The sequence below is a fragment of the Suricata suricatta genome, chromosome 13 (assembly GCF_006229205.1).
Source record: "Suricata suricatta isolate VVHF042 chromosome 13, meerkat_22Aug2017_6uvM2_HiC, whole genome shotgun sequence".
In the NCBI taxonomy this organism is placed as follows: domain Eukaryota; kingdom Metazoa; phylum Chordata; class Mammalia; order Carnivora; family Herpestidae; genus Suricata; species Suricata suricatta.
This window is the reverse complement of record NC_043712.1, coordinates 34836670-34851631: the sequence shown is the minus strand read 5'-3', so window position 1 is coordinate 34851631 and position 14962 is coordinate 34836670. Positions and strand designations below refer to the sequence as shown.

At 38.7% G+C, this 14962-nt stretch overlaps 1 protein-coding gene across 2 annotated transcripts in view; it reads left to right on the top strand.

Moving 5' to 3' along the window:
* The window catches only part of MELK (maternal embryonic leucine zipper kinase), a 92300-nt gene that overhangs the window by 25022 nt on the left and 52316 nt on the right, over positions 1-14962 (top strand). For both annotated transcript variants that reach the window (XM_029920313.1, XM_029920312.1), the window contains one exon: positions 1156-1254. In XM_029920313.1, the coding sequence (XP_029776173.1) occupies positions 1156-1254 (99 nt within the window). The remainder of the gene's footprint in view (positions 1-1155; positions 1255-14962) is intronic.

The following is a 14962-nucleotide window of genomic DNA, read 5'->3' as shown; positions in this document are numbered from 1 at the left end:
GCCAATGGAGCCACCCAGGTGCCCCTTACCTTATCTTTTTGTTTAATCTCAAACATAATCTCTCGCTGACCTCTTCATATGGCATTTGATGAGGCCATGCTAGTCCTCTGTTCCCTCTGAAGCCTCTTTGCTTTGAACTGAACACCCTGGTCACGGGTGCCTTGCTATCCAGGCTGAATTTATAGATCAGCTATATGACATTTCTGAGGCATAATTAATTTCTGACCACTTGCAACTTGGAAGAAAGAATGAGGTGTTTGCCTAAAAGTTGGGTGTATTGATAATTTGATGTGATTTGGTAGACAGGACTAGGCATTAGATTTGGATTACTTAGGATAGGTATTACTTAGATGTGATGCTTCTTGAGTTATTTTAACTGTTTCTCTCCTCTTCCCACCCCTTCTGCCTTAAAAAAAAATGCTGCCCTTTTTACCTTTTAAAATTTTCCTAAGGCTCAAGTGAGAGTGAGAGCTGTGAGTCAACAGCGGCCTCATTATTGACTAAGGCCAAATACCACTTGAATTAGTAGTTAGTACTTAGGACTCACGGGACATGTGGATATCTTATACAAAGGTTAAGCTCCTTTCTGGGAATTTGAGATTTGTAGAGGTGTTTGTGCTGGCAGGCTAATTTCTAGCCTCTATATTTGAGAAGTCAATTGTTGAACTTTATTAAGGCTTCTTTACATAGAGAGGACTTTACAGCACAGCTTAGTCACGTTTGCAGATTATCAGTAGTAAATTTTAAGACTTGTCTTGACATCTTCATGCATGTTTATATAAGCCTCAATAGCACTACAGAACGGTCTTTCCGAATCAGAGACCTGGCCTCCTCTCCTTCCTTATCATACCCAATATAGCCCAGCCGACAAGGAATTACTTTCTGTTGAGCATTAGAATCCAACACTGGGAGAGAGTGCACCGAACTGAAAGTTGGGAGACCTACCTGGGTGGCCTGCCACTGACCCGGTGACTTTGAACAAGACTTCCTTTCTGGGCTTTAAGTTCCTGGTCTGTAGAATGAGCAGTTAGAATTGGATGATCTCTGCACCCTTTTTCAGCTCTGTGAAGATTCTGTTAAGTGTAACAGTGTAATCTGTAAGATTCTGTAATATGTTTTTAGTTATTAAAAAAATTATTTCTTTCTCCCTCTCAGGTAGATGTTTGGAGTATGGGCATACTCTTATATGTGCTTATGTGTGGCTTTCTACCGTTCGATGATGACAATGTCATGGCTTTGTATAAGAAGATTACAGTGAGTATCACAAGGCATACAAACAATTTCATTGTAAGTTCGATACTGCATACTGTTTGCTTCTATTTATAAGGCAAAAACTGAGAGAGGTAATGTATGCTGTTAGAAGTCAAGATGGTGGTTACACTTTGGAGGAGGGGAGTGACTGGAAGAGGGGTAAGGGGGAGTCTCTTTCTTGATCTGGGTGTTGGTTATGCTTGTGTATTCAGTTTTTGAAAACTTATCAAGGTGGACCCTCAATATGTATACTGTTCTGTATGTATATTCTTCTTCTTCAATAAAATGCTTAGAAGAACAAAAATGGGAAAACAAACGTGGAAGATGATTTTCCTGGTAATAGTTTTTACTTTATCCTGAAATGATGCCTTAGTAAGTTATTGTCTTAAACCACATTTTTCCGTTGGGTTCTAATGAAATAAGAGAAATTGCTTCTTTTTGAAGGTAATGTTTGGCTTTACGGTATAACAAAACCACAGTAAGAGTACTGTAGGCTTTGTTAAAATCATATATATCAGAGACAGAAAAATTTGTGGTTGTGGGGGTTTAGGATAGAGTGGCAAGGCGGGGAGTGACTGTTAATGAATTCAGGGTTTGTTTTGGGAGTAATGAGAATATCCTGGAATTATATAGTGGTAATGATTATACAACTTTATGAATGTACTAAAAAAACCACTGAATTGTGTACTTTAAAAGGGTGAATTTTATGTGATTTAAATTCAATTTAAAAAACCCTCAATCATATATACTAAGGAAACAGTAAAATTCATTTTAAAGATTTAATATTCCAAGCAAGCTAACACAAGAAGATATGTAAGGGAGAGGGCAGAACACTGTTTTGTGTCCCTAGCAAACCAGGGTCAGGCTAGCAGAGCAACTTCGGTGCGTATGGCTTGAATTCAGTTCTGTTGAACAATATTTCCTGGAGGTCTTCTTTGTATCAGATACTGGAAGGCATGAAGAAGAGTCTGCGAAGTTTGACCATTGTCCACCAGGGCGTGATTTCTTGTTGGAGACAGGTAAAAGGCTCTCTAAAGTATGGCAAAGTCAGGGATGCCATATTATAAACATATAAATGAAGTTAATACAGGAGCGGGTGAGGGGTTTGGGAGAACACGTTAGAAGAAGTGAGGTTTGAGCACGCCTTTCATAAGGTGTAGAAGTGCTTCAGAAAGGGATATGGGAGAGAGCATTTTGGTAGAGTAGACAGTTTGAGCAAAGACAGAAGATAGGAGAAGCATGGGGGAAGATGGTCAGATGTTCTATGTGGCTGGACCACTGGGTCTCTGGCACCCTTTAGGTAGGGAGATTACCTAAATCCACTCGCATTTTAGGGACATAGTACACTGAATTGAAAATGGTAATCTCAGTTGGCTCATTGCTTGCCTTATAGAACAAGTTTAAAAGCACTGAGTTCAATCTTCAATTTTTAAATTACCCACCCCTGAAAAGCCTTTAAAATCTATGCCAAAATTATAGATGGAATTGTAGTAGTTCCAACTCCTTGAAGGCTAAGGAGTTCTGATTCTGCAGAGTCAAATGCAAGTAGGTCAGGCCGGCCATTACCACTGCTTTGGGGAGCTGTGTGTGCAGATGCCGCCTTGGGAAGGAGAGATGGACAGGGCAGGCGGCTGGCGGCCAGCTTCCTGGGGCTGGCCGGGGTAGCCAAGACAGCCTGTGTTCCTCCCATCCCTTCTCCAGAAGCCTTCCCTAAGCTTCTCAGGGTAGCAGTTGTTGCGTCGGCTGAGCTCACTCACTGTGGCCGCTGTTCTGACTGCACAGAGCCACGCCCTACGGTGTCAACTGCAGGGTACAGGACAGAGTAGTGTTAGGGTCGCTTTGTAGCCTCAGTGGGCTTTAGTGGAAGTAGAGTGGGAAGGAGCTGGTCTTTGGGCAGCTCAGCAAAAATTTTCCAGTTACGCTTTTTTAGAAAAAATATTAGGTTGACCTCTTCAATTATTCACTCTTTTTGCTACTCTTTTCCGTAAAGGAGAGCTATGTTTCTTGTTCTGACAATAATTTTAGTATTATAAGCTACTAGTATATTTTACCACACTCTTTTTTGGGGAATTCCATGCCAGAGAAATAAACTGACAGACAAATTTCTCCAAAGATGAACCGGCATTGGATCTGTTAGGTGGTATAGCATGAAATCTTACACCTTTAGAATTCTAGAAAGACAGTGTGGGGACACATAATCATAAAATTTCACTGTTGGAAAGGATCTTACAAATCATGTTTTCTCACCTCTGCTGCTTGTTTCATATTTAAATTTTGACTAAAACATCTGCCTTAGCTATGTCCATGTAATTTCTCTCAGGGTGGAGGAATATTAGATAATGGATATAGAACAGTGGTTCACAACCCTGGCTGCATATTAGCCTCACTTGGGGTGCTTTAAAATAAATTGTGTCCAGCCCCCAGAGTAAGAAATCAGAATCTCATTGGTATTATTAAAATCCAGGATCTCTACTTTCTATCTGTGGCCAGAATTTGGCAAATTACTTTGCCTTTCTGAGTCTTAGTTTCTTCCTCTGTAAAATGGGTGGAATGATAGTTTTTACAGTAGAGTTCTTAGGATTAAATGAGTTAAGCCATGGACAGTATTTAGAGTGGTGCTCAGTGTTAGTATTATTAACCTATCTGTCTAAATTTGGTTTGCCAATATTTTGTCCAGTACTTAAAATTTGTTCAGAGATTAATTTGTATTTTTCTTAAACTGTTTTATTTGTTTGTTTTTGGCTTCAAGGTTTTACTAGCCACATAAAGTTAATTGAGGGTTTTTTTTTCTTTTTACTGTTTTGTTTTTTGCGGGGAGAGTTTAAGATTAGAACTTTCAGTTCTTTGGGTGTCTTATGGAACGTGCTTTTAAGTCCGTCTCCACAAGGGTCTTCTTATGGGAAGATTTTGAAAGAGCGTGTAAGTCTGATCAGAAACTCTCCAGTGGCTGCCTCAGGGCATTTGCACTTGCTCTTTCTTTCACCTGAAATGGTTTTCTCCCATATAGTTGCTTTGTGCTGTCCTTTCCTTCAGGTCTCTGTTTGAATGTTCTTTATTTAGAAAGGTAATCCTATACTGTATGTTAGCTAGCTTGAATTAAAATAAATAAATTTAAAAAATAGAAAGGCGTGTGTGTGTGTGTCTTTCTTAGTTTGTTTCTTTTTTTTTTTTATTAATTCAGTGTTCTTTCATCTTTTGACAGTTAAATATTGAAAACCTAATTTGTGAAGGCATTTTTTTCTAGATACTTGGGATAGATCAGTGAGTAGAACAGATGGAAGATCTCTGCCCTTATGGAGTTCATATTCTGGTGATAGGGATATAGAAAAAGACAATAAGCATACTAAATAAGTAATGTTAAAAGATGATCCTTGCTTTGGGAAAGAAAATTCAGGGTAAAGAGCAGTCAGAACAGATTGAGGAGGCATAGAGGAAGAAGGGGGCAAGTCGCCTTGTTAAATATAAGTAAGATGGTCAGCATAAACCTTACAGAGATGAGGTTTGAGCAAGACGTGAAGGAGGTGAGAGCGTTAATCCGTGGATATCAAGGAGGAGAATGTTTCAGGCAGAGGAAACGGCAAAGACCACTAGCTAGAAGTGCCTAGTGTATTCTGGGAGAGCAAGAGAGCTGATGTGATGGACTGAGAAAATGAGGGTCGTGAGAAATGAAGTCTCAGGAAATAGGAGATCCAGTTGTCCTTGGGCTTTGTGGGCTGTCATAGGGACTTCGGCTTTTTCTCTAAGTGAAACTGGGAGCCATTGGAGGATTTTGAGCTGAAGGGTGACGTTGTCTGGTTTAGGTTCGTTTTTTTTTAAAATATTTTTTTATTTAAAAATTTTTTAATGTTTTATTTCTTTTTAAGAGAGAGAGAGAGAGAGAGAGAGAGAGAGAGAGAGAGAGAGACAGCGTGAGCAGGGGAGGGTCAGAGAGAGAGGGAGACACAGAATCTGAAGCAGGCTCCTGGCTCTGAGCTAGCTGTCAGCAGAGCCTGACATGGGGCTCGAACCCATGAACTGTGAGATCATGACCTGAGCTAAAGCTGGACGCTCAACTGACTGAGCCACCCAGGTGCCCCTGGTTTAGGTTTTAACAGGATCGTACTGGCTACTGTAGGGAGCAAAAGGGAACTGGGGAAACCAGTTAGGGTATTGTAGTAATATCCTACAGATAAGAGATGGTGGCCATTGAGGTGGTGAGAAGTGGTTGGATTCAGGGTTTCTCTTATAGTAAAAATTCTTTAAATTAAATTTTAAATTAAAAATATTTTTTAACAGGCTCCATGCTCAGCACAGAGCCCAACAGGGGACTCTGTCCCACGACTGTGAGATATGACCTGAGCCAAAATCAAGCACTGAGCTACCCAGGCACAACCAAAAATTATTTTTGAATTAACAGACTAAAATTTACTTTTTGTGTATACATACAGGTCTACAAATTGTAACACGTATCTAGATTCATGTAACCATCACTACCATCATGATACATGTTTAGACTAGTCCATAGTCTTTTGAAGGTAGAGCTAACGTAATTTGCTGATGGGCAGGATGGGGGAGTAGCCTGCGCGATTAGAAAGTTGGCGCTACCATGAGCAGAGATGAGGAAGACTCTTGGTAACGCAGAGACAGTCAGGAGGTCAGTTTTGGACACACAAAAAAAATGTGCCCAATTTATCTAATTTCTGGTATAAAATTACTTACCTGCAGCCAAGTATCATATTTTTATGTACTTTTTTCAGATTACACATGTATAAGGAATTTTGTATTTTCTCTCTCTATGCTATTCCTTTTCCAGGTTTTTTATACAGATGGGAGCATACCACAAACACTGCTCTGCATCCTGTTTTCTTCCCTTCACAGTGGGAACAGCCCAGAATAGAATTGAGGTATATACATGTACCTTATTTTTTTTTAAGTGGTCCTAGGTTAATGAACATTTAAGTCATTTCCAAGTAGTCATTTTTGTACATTGTGAATAGATCTGTAAGAAAATTCCTTGAAGAGTTTCTGGGCTAAAGGGTACCTGAATTAGTAATTTTGACAGATATTTCCAAATTGCTTCCTGATAAAGATCTATCATTTTCAGCAATAGCATGAAAATGCATGTTTCTATCTACATCAATAAAGTGTACCTTTTTTTTTTGTTTTTTTATTTTGAGAGAGAGGGAGAGTGAGCACATGCACAAGTAGGGGTGAGGCAGAGAGAGAGGGAGTACCAAGTAGGCTCTGTGCTGTCAGCATAGAGCCCAACACTGGGCTCAGTCTCACAGCTGTGAGATCATGACCTGAGCTGAAACCAAGAGTCGATGCTTAATCGACTGAGCCACCCAGGCCCAGGTGCCCCAAATGTACCTTTTTTTTCTTCAATCTTTTTGTCTAAGTTGTTTTGTTGTTGTTTTTGCTGTGCTGGAATTTTAAATTTTTATTTAGTCACATTTGCCAATCTTTGTCATATTTGGAAAGGCTTTTCTATTCAGATTATTCTTAAAAATGCCCATGTTTTCTTGTATTTAAAAATTTTTTTTTCATGTTTTATTTTTGAGAGCGAGGGACAGAGAGAGACAGAGTGCAAGCAGGGGAGAGGCAGAGAGAGAAGGAGGTAGGCAGGCTCCAGGCTCCCGGCTGTCAGCACAGAGCCTGACGTGGCGCTGGAACTCACAAACTGAGATCATGACCTGAGCCGAAGTCAGACGCCCAACCACCTGAGCCACGCAGGCGCCCCTTGTATCTTTTTCTTATGTAAAATAACTTATTTTTGTTTGTATTGCTTACAACTAGTATTTTGTCTTGACTTTTTCCCATACCATCATTTATTTAGTTATTTTTGTTGAATTATAATTGATATACAGTATGATTAGTTTCAGGTGTACAACATAATGATTTGACCTTTGTATACATTGCAAAATGATCACATCAATAGTTCTAGGTCTTATCCATGACATACAAAGTTAATACAATATTATTGACCATATTGCCCATTTTGTACATTGCAAGTACTTATTACATGTACATTACATGACTTATTTTAAAACTGGAAGTTTGTACCCATTTTGTACTCCCCCCCCCCCCCCCCCCCGCCCCAAGCCCCTCTCTGCTCAGGCAACCATCCCATCTGTTCACTGTATCAATGAATTGGGGGTTTGTTTTGTTTTTCAGATTACACATTTAAGTGAAATCATGCAGTGTCTTTCTCTGACGTATTTCACTTAATGTAATAACCTCAAGGTCAGTGCTGTCACAAATGGCCAGATTTCATGCTTTCTTTATCGCTGAGTAGTATTCCACTGCATGTGCACGTGTGTGCGCACACACACCCATTCTTTATTCATCTGTTAATGGACATTGGGTTGTTTCCATATCCCTGCTATTGCAAATAATGCTGCAGTGAACATAGGGATACATATATCTTTCCTAATTAGTGTTTTGGTTTTCTTTGGATAGACACCCAGAAGGGGAATTATTGGGTCATGTAGTAGTTCTGTTTTTCATGTTTTAAGGAGCCTCCCTATTGTTTACTGTGGTGGTCCACCAGTTTACGTTCCCACCAACACTGCACTTTTCTCTACATCCTTACCAAAACTTGTAATTTCTTGCCTTTCAGATAATAGCCATTTTGACAGGTATGAGGTGATATTTCATTATGATTCATGTGCATTTGAGACAGATGTGTATTCTGCTGTTATTGGATAGAATGTTCTATATATGTTAGGTATGTTCAAATGTACCTAATAACAATTTTCTGTTGTTCAAATCTTATAGTTTCCTTATTGAATTTCTGTTTGGATGATTTACCCATTGATGAGATATGGGATATTAAAATCCACTACTATTGTATTTCTGTCCATTTATCCCTTCATGTCTGTTAGTATTTGCTTTATATATTTAGGTGCTTCTGCGTTAGATGCATAGATAGTTCAATTGTTGTATCCTCTTGTTGGGATTGACCTCCTTACCTAGTGTGTCTTCTTACATTCTTTCTGGGGTGCAGAAAATTTTTTTTTAACGTTTATTTATCATTGAGAGAGAGAGAGAACAGAGCATGATCAGGAAGGGGCAGAGAGAGGGGGAGTCACTGAATCTGAAGCAGTCTGCAGGCTCTGAGCTGTCAACACAGAGCCCAACATGGAGCTCGAACTCACAAACCGTGAGATCATGACCTGGGCCTAAGTCAGACACTCAACCTGCTGAGCCACCCAGGTGCCCCTATATATATATTTTTTTTTAAGTTTGAGAGAGAGAGAGAGAGAGAGAGACTGGGAGATGGGGAGAGGCAGAGAATCCTAAGCAGGTTCTGCACTGTCCACACAGAACCTGATGCAGAGCTTGAACTCACAAAGCATGAGATCATGACCTGAGCTGAAATCAAGAGTTGAACACTGCATTGACTGAGCTGCCCAGGCATCCTATTCCTATATATTCTTTAGGTAGGCTCTCAGTGTAATCCGGCCAGGTTATTGAATGTCAGTAAGTTAGGGATTACTGTCCCTGGAAGTTTCCTAAAGTTATGGCTATGCTAAGGGCAAAAGACTGTCAGTATAACTGGGGCTAGGATTGACATTCTTTTGTGGACATGGAGTCTTCTAAGGACACTTGACTTCTTGATAATGACTGTTTGGGAATTTCAGTAAGACATTATACCAGGAAGGGTCACTACAATAATTTTATCCAGGAAAAGTTTTGAATTCTCACCCTGGCCGTACAAAGTCTCAATAAAGATGTCTGGCTTTGCAAAGTCTTATTTCTGTATGCTCTGTAGATATACGCCTAGTGAAACAAAATGAGGCACTGTGTGGATTTACAAACTATGAACTTTGATTTTAGTATAATTATATCTCTTCTTTATAGTGATGATTATGCAGGCTGTAATCTTTGATTTACAATGTTAAAATGATATAATCTACATGTAAGGACACTACTTGGCAGGAGGGCATGCATTCAGCTCTTCCAAGTAATATCCAGCCATTTGGGGCAAGTTAAACAGAAGAGGTAGGTGGACCAAGGGTTGAGGGAAGGATATATTGTTATCTTATCCTATTGGAAAATACTGGTTGATCTATCAGGAAATTTTTCCTACGAACCCTGACTGAAGTAAGTAGCATGATGCAAAATTCTTACAGATATATGAATAGCTGGGAATCTGTGTTGCAGCTTAGCTTACTCCTTTCTAGGGGGCTAAAGGCCAGGAAGGGTTGGTTGAAACTTCAGTCAATCTTCCTGGCCAGGTGATACAGAGTAGAGGCTGGCAAAATATGACCTACAAGCCAAATCTGGCCCACTACCTGTATGTTTAAATAAAGTTTTTATTGGAACATAGCCATACCTGTCTGTTTATATGTCATCTGTGGCTGCTTTTGTCCAACAGTGGTGGGGTTGAGTAGTTGTGATGGAGACTGTGTGGCCCACAAAACCAGAACCACTTACCATCTGTCCCTTTTCAGAAAAAGTTTGCTGACTCCTGGCTTAGTGTTAGTGATCTGTAGCAGAATGATCCTACCCAGAGCCAGTCTGCTCTTTTCCTAGAATATTGGCCAGAAATGCTCAGGCATGTAGTTTATCAAGAAACTGACATTTACTTTATTGTTTTTATAATGAAAAACAAAGTATATATGGTAAAATGCTAAAACAGTACTAAGAAGTATATAATTAAATCCCAAAATTTCCTGCTCACCTAGCATTCTGTTTTCTTCCACAGACACAACTATTTAGACATTTCTTTTATACGTTTATAGAAACATCTGCACTTATATAAATCTTTATATATCTGTATATATCTTTTGGGATTATATAATCTACACAGCATATAGAGACTTGTCCCTTCCTCCATTTTAAATGTAATACTTTACATTGAAGATTATTTCATATTGGTACTTAGCATGTGTAGGTTTCATTGTTTAATGGCTGCATAGTATTTATTGTGACATTTCCTTTATTCTAAGTTTGTGTAATCATTTTTAAAAATTAATTTTTAATTACACAAGTAGTGCATGAAAACATTCTCCGAATAAAGAATTGAAACATTACAGATTACTGAAGTTCTCTTGGCCTCTCACATAGGTAATTACAATGATCACTTTGCTTCTTCCAGATCTTTTATTTGTATTTGTAGTCCTTTATATTTTTTCTTAACATAAATTTTATCATACTGGTATTATTCTAGATCTTTACTCAACATTGTATGTGCCATTATACATGTAATATTAACTCATTTTTACAAATAGTTTAGCCATTTTCTTGTTGAACATTTTAGGTTATTTTCTAATTTCTTCTCTAAGATAAGTGATGCTCAGTGAGTATCCCTGTGCATATCTTCTTGGACATATGTACTGAGTAGGAGAATCGCAGGATCTTAGAATATGACATTTTAAAAATGAACAGATACTGTCAGATTGTGCTCCAGCATTTTCTTCGCCACATTGTACTCCCACCAGCATTGGATGAGAGTAAGTGTTTCCTCATAGTGTCTTTAACATTATTATTTAAGAAAATTTTGGGTATTTATAGAACTTCCAGATTTTGGTCAATTGAATGGGTGAAAATGGCTTCTGAAAATGGGATCTGATTTTTTAAAATTTATGACATCTGCTGTCTTATTCATGTCTTTAATAATTAGAGCGTTTGAACAGAGTTTCCGTATGTTCCTCACCCAGTTTTTCCTGTTACTAACATCTGACATTACCGAGGTGCTTTGTTACAGCTAAGGAACCAGGACTGTACATGACTATTACCTACACTGTTTACGTTATTCCTGTTTCGCTATTTTCCTCTATGTCCTCTTCCTGTTCTTGGATTCTTTCAGGATATCGTATTATATTTCATTATCATATCTTCTTAGTCCTGTCTGATCTGTGATAGTTTCTGGGATCTTTTATTTTGAAATAACTACTTATTTATTTAAAAATAAGTAATTGGTTGTCCTAGGACTATTTACTCAATAATCCATCACTTTCCTGTTGATTTGAAAGGATAGTTTTACTATATATTGAATTTCTACATTTACTTATTTTTGGGGCTTTTTTTAAATTCCATTTATCTTTTTGTCTATTTTTGTCTGATACATAATTGTTTTAGTTGCTGTATCTTTATAATACCATTTCTTTAACTTCTGGTAGAATTAGCCTTTTCTTATTATTTATTTTTCCTCTAGAACATTCTATGATTATTTTTCCTTGGTGTACCGTTTGTGCCACTTTGCATGTTTCCTAAATATCTCTAATCCAAGTTGACAAAAACCTGAATAGAATAAGTGTTTTGAGAATTGGGTTTTGGTTTGTATTAGGTACACTTAACCAAGGTTTGATCTTAATCACAACAATAAACCGACTGTTAATGCCTTACTGAAATTGAACTTTATTATGATGTTCCTCATTTACTGACTTAACTCTAAACTTCGCTTTTTTAAAAAACCTGTCTGGACCTAAGTTTCCACACTGTTTGCCTTCACTTGCTACTCTTTCAAGTTCACATTTATATGGCATCCATGGAATCAGTATGCTTGATTATTAATAGATTGTTTCGCCACTATAAGATGAATGTGTCAACATATAATCTTCAGTGTTCTCTACATTTATTTTATTTGTTTATTTGTTTATTTTAATCCTTTGGGGGGTATTTTGATATTTTTGGCAAATCAAATATTTCTGCAGTGGAATGAATATGGTAGAAAATGTCTAATTCTTGTTCAGTAGAGATTTAACATTCCTAATTAATATTATTTACTAATACTGTGTATTCTTTGTTTCTCCTACTCTGAATTTCATCTTTTACTTTTTATGTATTTGCAAGTTGAAAATTGATTCAAATTAGGACTTTTATGCATTATTGTGGAATTTAATTTCACACATTATAGATTTTGAAATTTATTGTAATCTTGGCTCAGAACTATTGTTCCGAGGCGCAGTGTAATACAGTCTGCTGGTTGAATCTAATTAAGGTATCGTATCACAGGCATGCAGTATGTATCTTTGCCTAGAATGTTCTAAAATTCCTCACTTGGGAATAACACTTCCTTCAGTTCTTGGTCTGATTGAAAAACCCAGCAATATTTGATACACTGTGTGTAACTGTTGTTTAAGAGGCAGACTTTATCTTTTGCATTTGTTGATTATTTTAACCAAAATGCTCCGTTGCAGTTTCTAGCATGATTACCGGCAGGTTGGGTCTTAATCTTATTAATGTCATCTACTCATTTACCAGCACTGTGCACAGAGACAAACATGACTGGACTGCAGTTTGGGTACACGAATATTACGGAAGAATAAATAATTTAGTAAATGAAAGTTGAATAGCTTGTAAGTAAAATTGCTTTCTAACAAGTATAATTTATAATTTTAAAGAAAATGGGCACATTATCTTTTTATGAGATTATATTTTACAATTACTGAGTTGACTATATACTGTAATTATGTGTTGGAGAGATGGCCTGCCTTTCTTAGAACCATGTGAGAAATGAACAATTTCAAGCTCTCTAGAATTCCCAGGATTATCTTGCTTGGCGCATGGGATGCCCCCACCCCCTCCTTCTTGGTTTCTCTCTCTATTACCCATTTCTTACTCTCATTTGCAAGGTAATCGTCCCTTAAATAAACAAGAATTCTCTAAAGACTGAGCAGAAACCAGGGTTAAGTTGCACAGCCCTGGCCGACAGGGCCTTTTGTGGAAATGTTCTTCCCCAACAAAATTGCTTGTCTCAAGGTCTTTTCTATTTGATCTTTGTGTATACTTCCAATATTTAAATAAGGAGCCTTTCCTCCCTGTTTGCCTCTAGGCTTCCTTGCACTTTCCAGCACAGTACAATAGAAAAAGTACTGTATGTCTCTTCCAGCCCCATCTGCACCCCTTTTTTGCTCTATAATGATGTCAGCTTTGGCAGTACTGACATTTTGGACTAGATGATGTCATATGCACTGCAGGGTGTTTAGCAGCACCCCTGCCCTTTACCCACGAGATGCCAGGAGTAGCTCCCACGTCATGACTGGAAGAAATGTCACTAAGTGCTAAGAGAGTAGATCTTTTTTTTCCATCATAAGAAAAACACTAAGCAAACAAAACTTCTAACATGTGGGGTGATGGGTATGAATCAAAGTTATTGTGGTAATCATTTCATAATCTATACATATATCTTTTTTTTTAATGTTTTTTATTTTATTTTTGAGAGAGAGAGACAGCATGAGCAGGGGAGGGTCAGAGAGAGGGGGAGACACAGAATCCAAAGACAGCTTCCAGGCTCCAAGCTGACAACACAGAGCCCGATGTGGGGCTCGAACCCACGAACTGTGAGATCATGACCTGAACTGACATCCGGCACTTAACTGACTGAGCCACCCAGGTGCCCCAGTATATACATATATCAAATCATTATGTTGCACACATTAAAAAGTCTCCACATAGTGGTAGATGTCTCCTAGCAGCGGGAAACAAAATCAGCCCCAGCTGAAACCCAGTGCCTTATAATATTGAACAAGTGCTGAGTTCCCTGGTCGAGACTTAGATTCCTCATTTGTGTAATGTGGTTAATAAGCCTTGCTTACTGCACAGGTTAAAATATAATAAAAATGTATTTTAAGGTATTCTGTATGGATAAGAGGTTGGGGTAAGCCTGGCAGCAGAACTCCGCTCTGAATTCTGTTTCTGTCAGTATCCCAGGGCAGAGAACGAAGCTGAGAATGTCAGGTCTTGGTGACGGGTCACAGGCCTCACGACTGCCTGTAGATGGGACTCTGCAGAGCTCTTCTGTCCACACGGGGAAAGTGGGTGGGCACACTTCAGGAGGTGAAGGGAGCAGGACTTGACTGGATGGTGTGTTCCTTCCCAGGCAGCCTGGCGGCAGGTGCAGCATGGCAGGGCTCCATTGGGATGACACATGGCATTCCTTGGAATGACTGTAGCCTTTCCTGCAATGCTGAGCATTCAGCACTCTGGCGTGCATGGTTTTTGGTCAGCGTATTCCTCTCTGGTCCGTTACTATTTTGGACATCCCCATCTCCTTCCTATTTCAGATTCAACAAACATTTATTGTCTCTTACATGCAAGGCATTATGTTGAGTGCTTTCACATATCTCTTTTACTCTTTTTATAATCCTACAGGTGGAAGCAACAGTAGTAGTAATTGTATTTTAGTAATAGAGGCAGCAGTAATAATTTCACAGGTAGTAGCAACAGTAGTAGTAATTGTAGTATTTTAGTAATAGGCAGCGGTAGTAGAAACTAACATATATGAAGTTCTTACTGTACGCTTGGCACTGTGCCCAGTGCTTTACATGTATTAAATCACTGAGTCCTAGCAACATTTTCTTGGGTAGGTACTGCTATTTTGCTTCTTTTTACAGGTGAGGAAACTGAGGCACAGTGAGATTCAAAGCTTCATCCACAGAGCTAGGAAGAGGTAGATTTTGGATTTGAATCTAGGCACTTTGTCTCCAGAGCCTACTTTCTTAGGAAACAGTGTCAGAGAGAATTAAGTAACCTGTACAAGTTCATGGAGCTACTATGAAGTCAACTGGGATTCACATGTTGACTCCAGGCCATCGCTGTCTCCAGCGTGCCAAGCACCACACTTCTCCTTCATCAGTTCTTGCCTGGAGGGTAGCTTCTGTGGTGCTAACTTACAGCACAATAAGGGGATCTATTAGAAGAGAGATCACGAATCCAAGATGGGATGATAAAAGGGTGGTAAAAAGAGGCAGAGAGAAACTTGGGGTCAGCCTGCTGGAGCTTT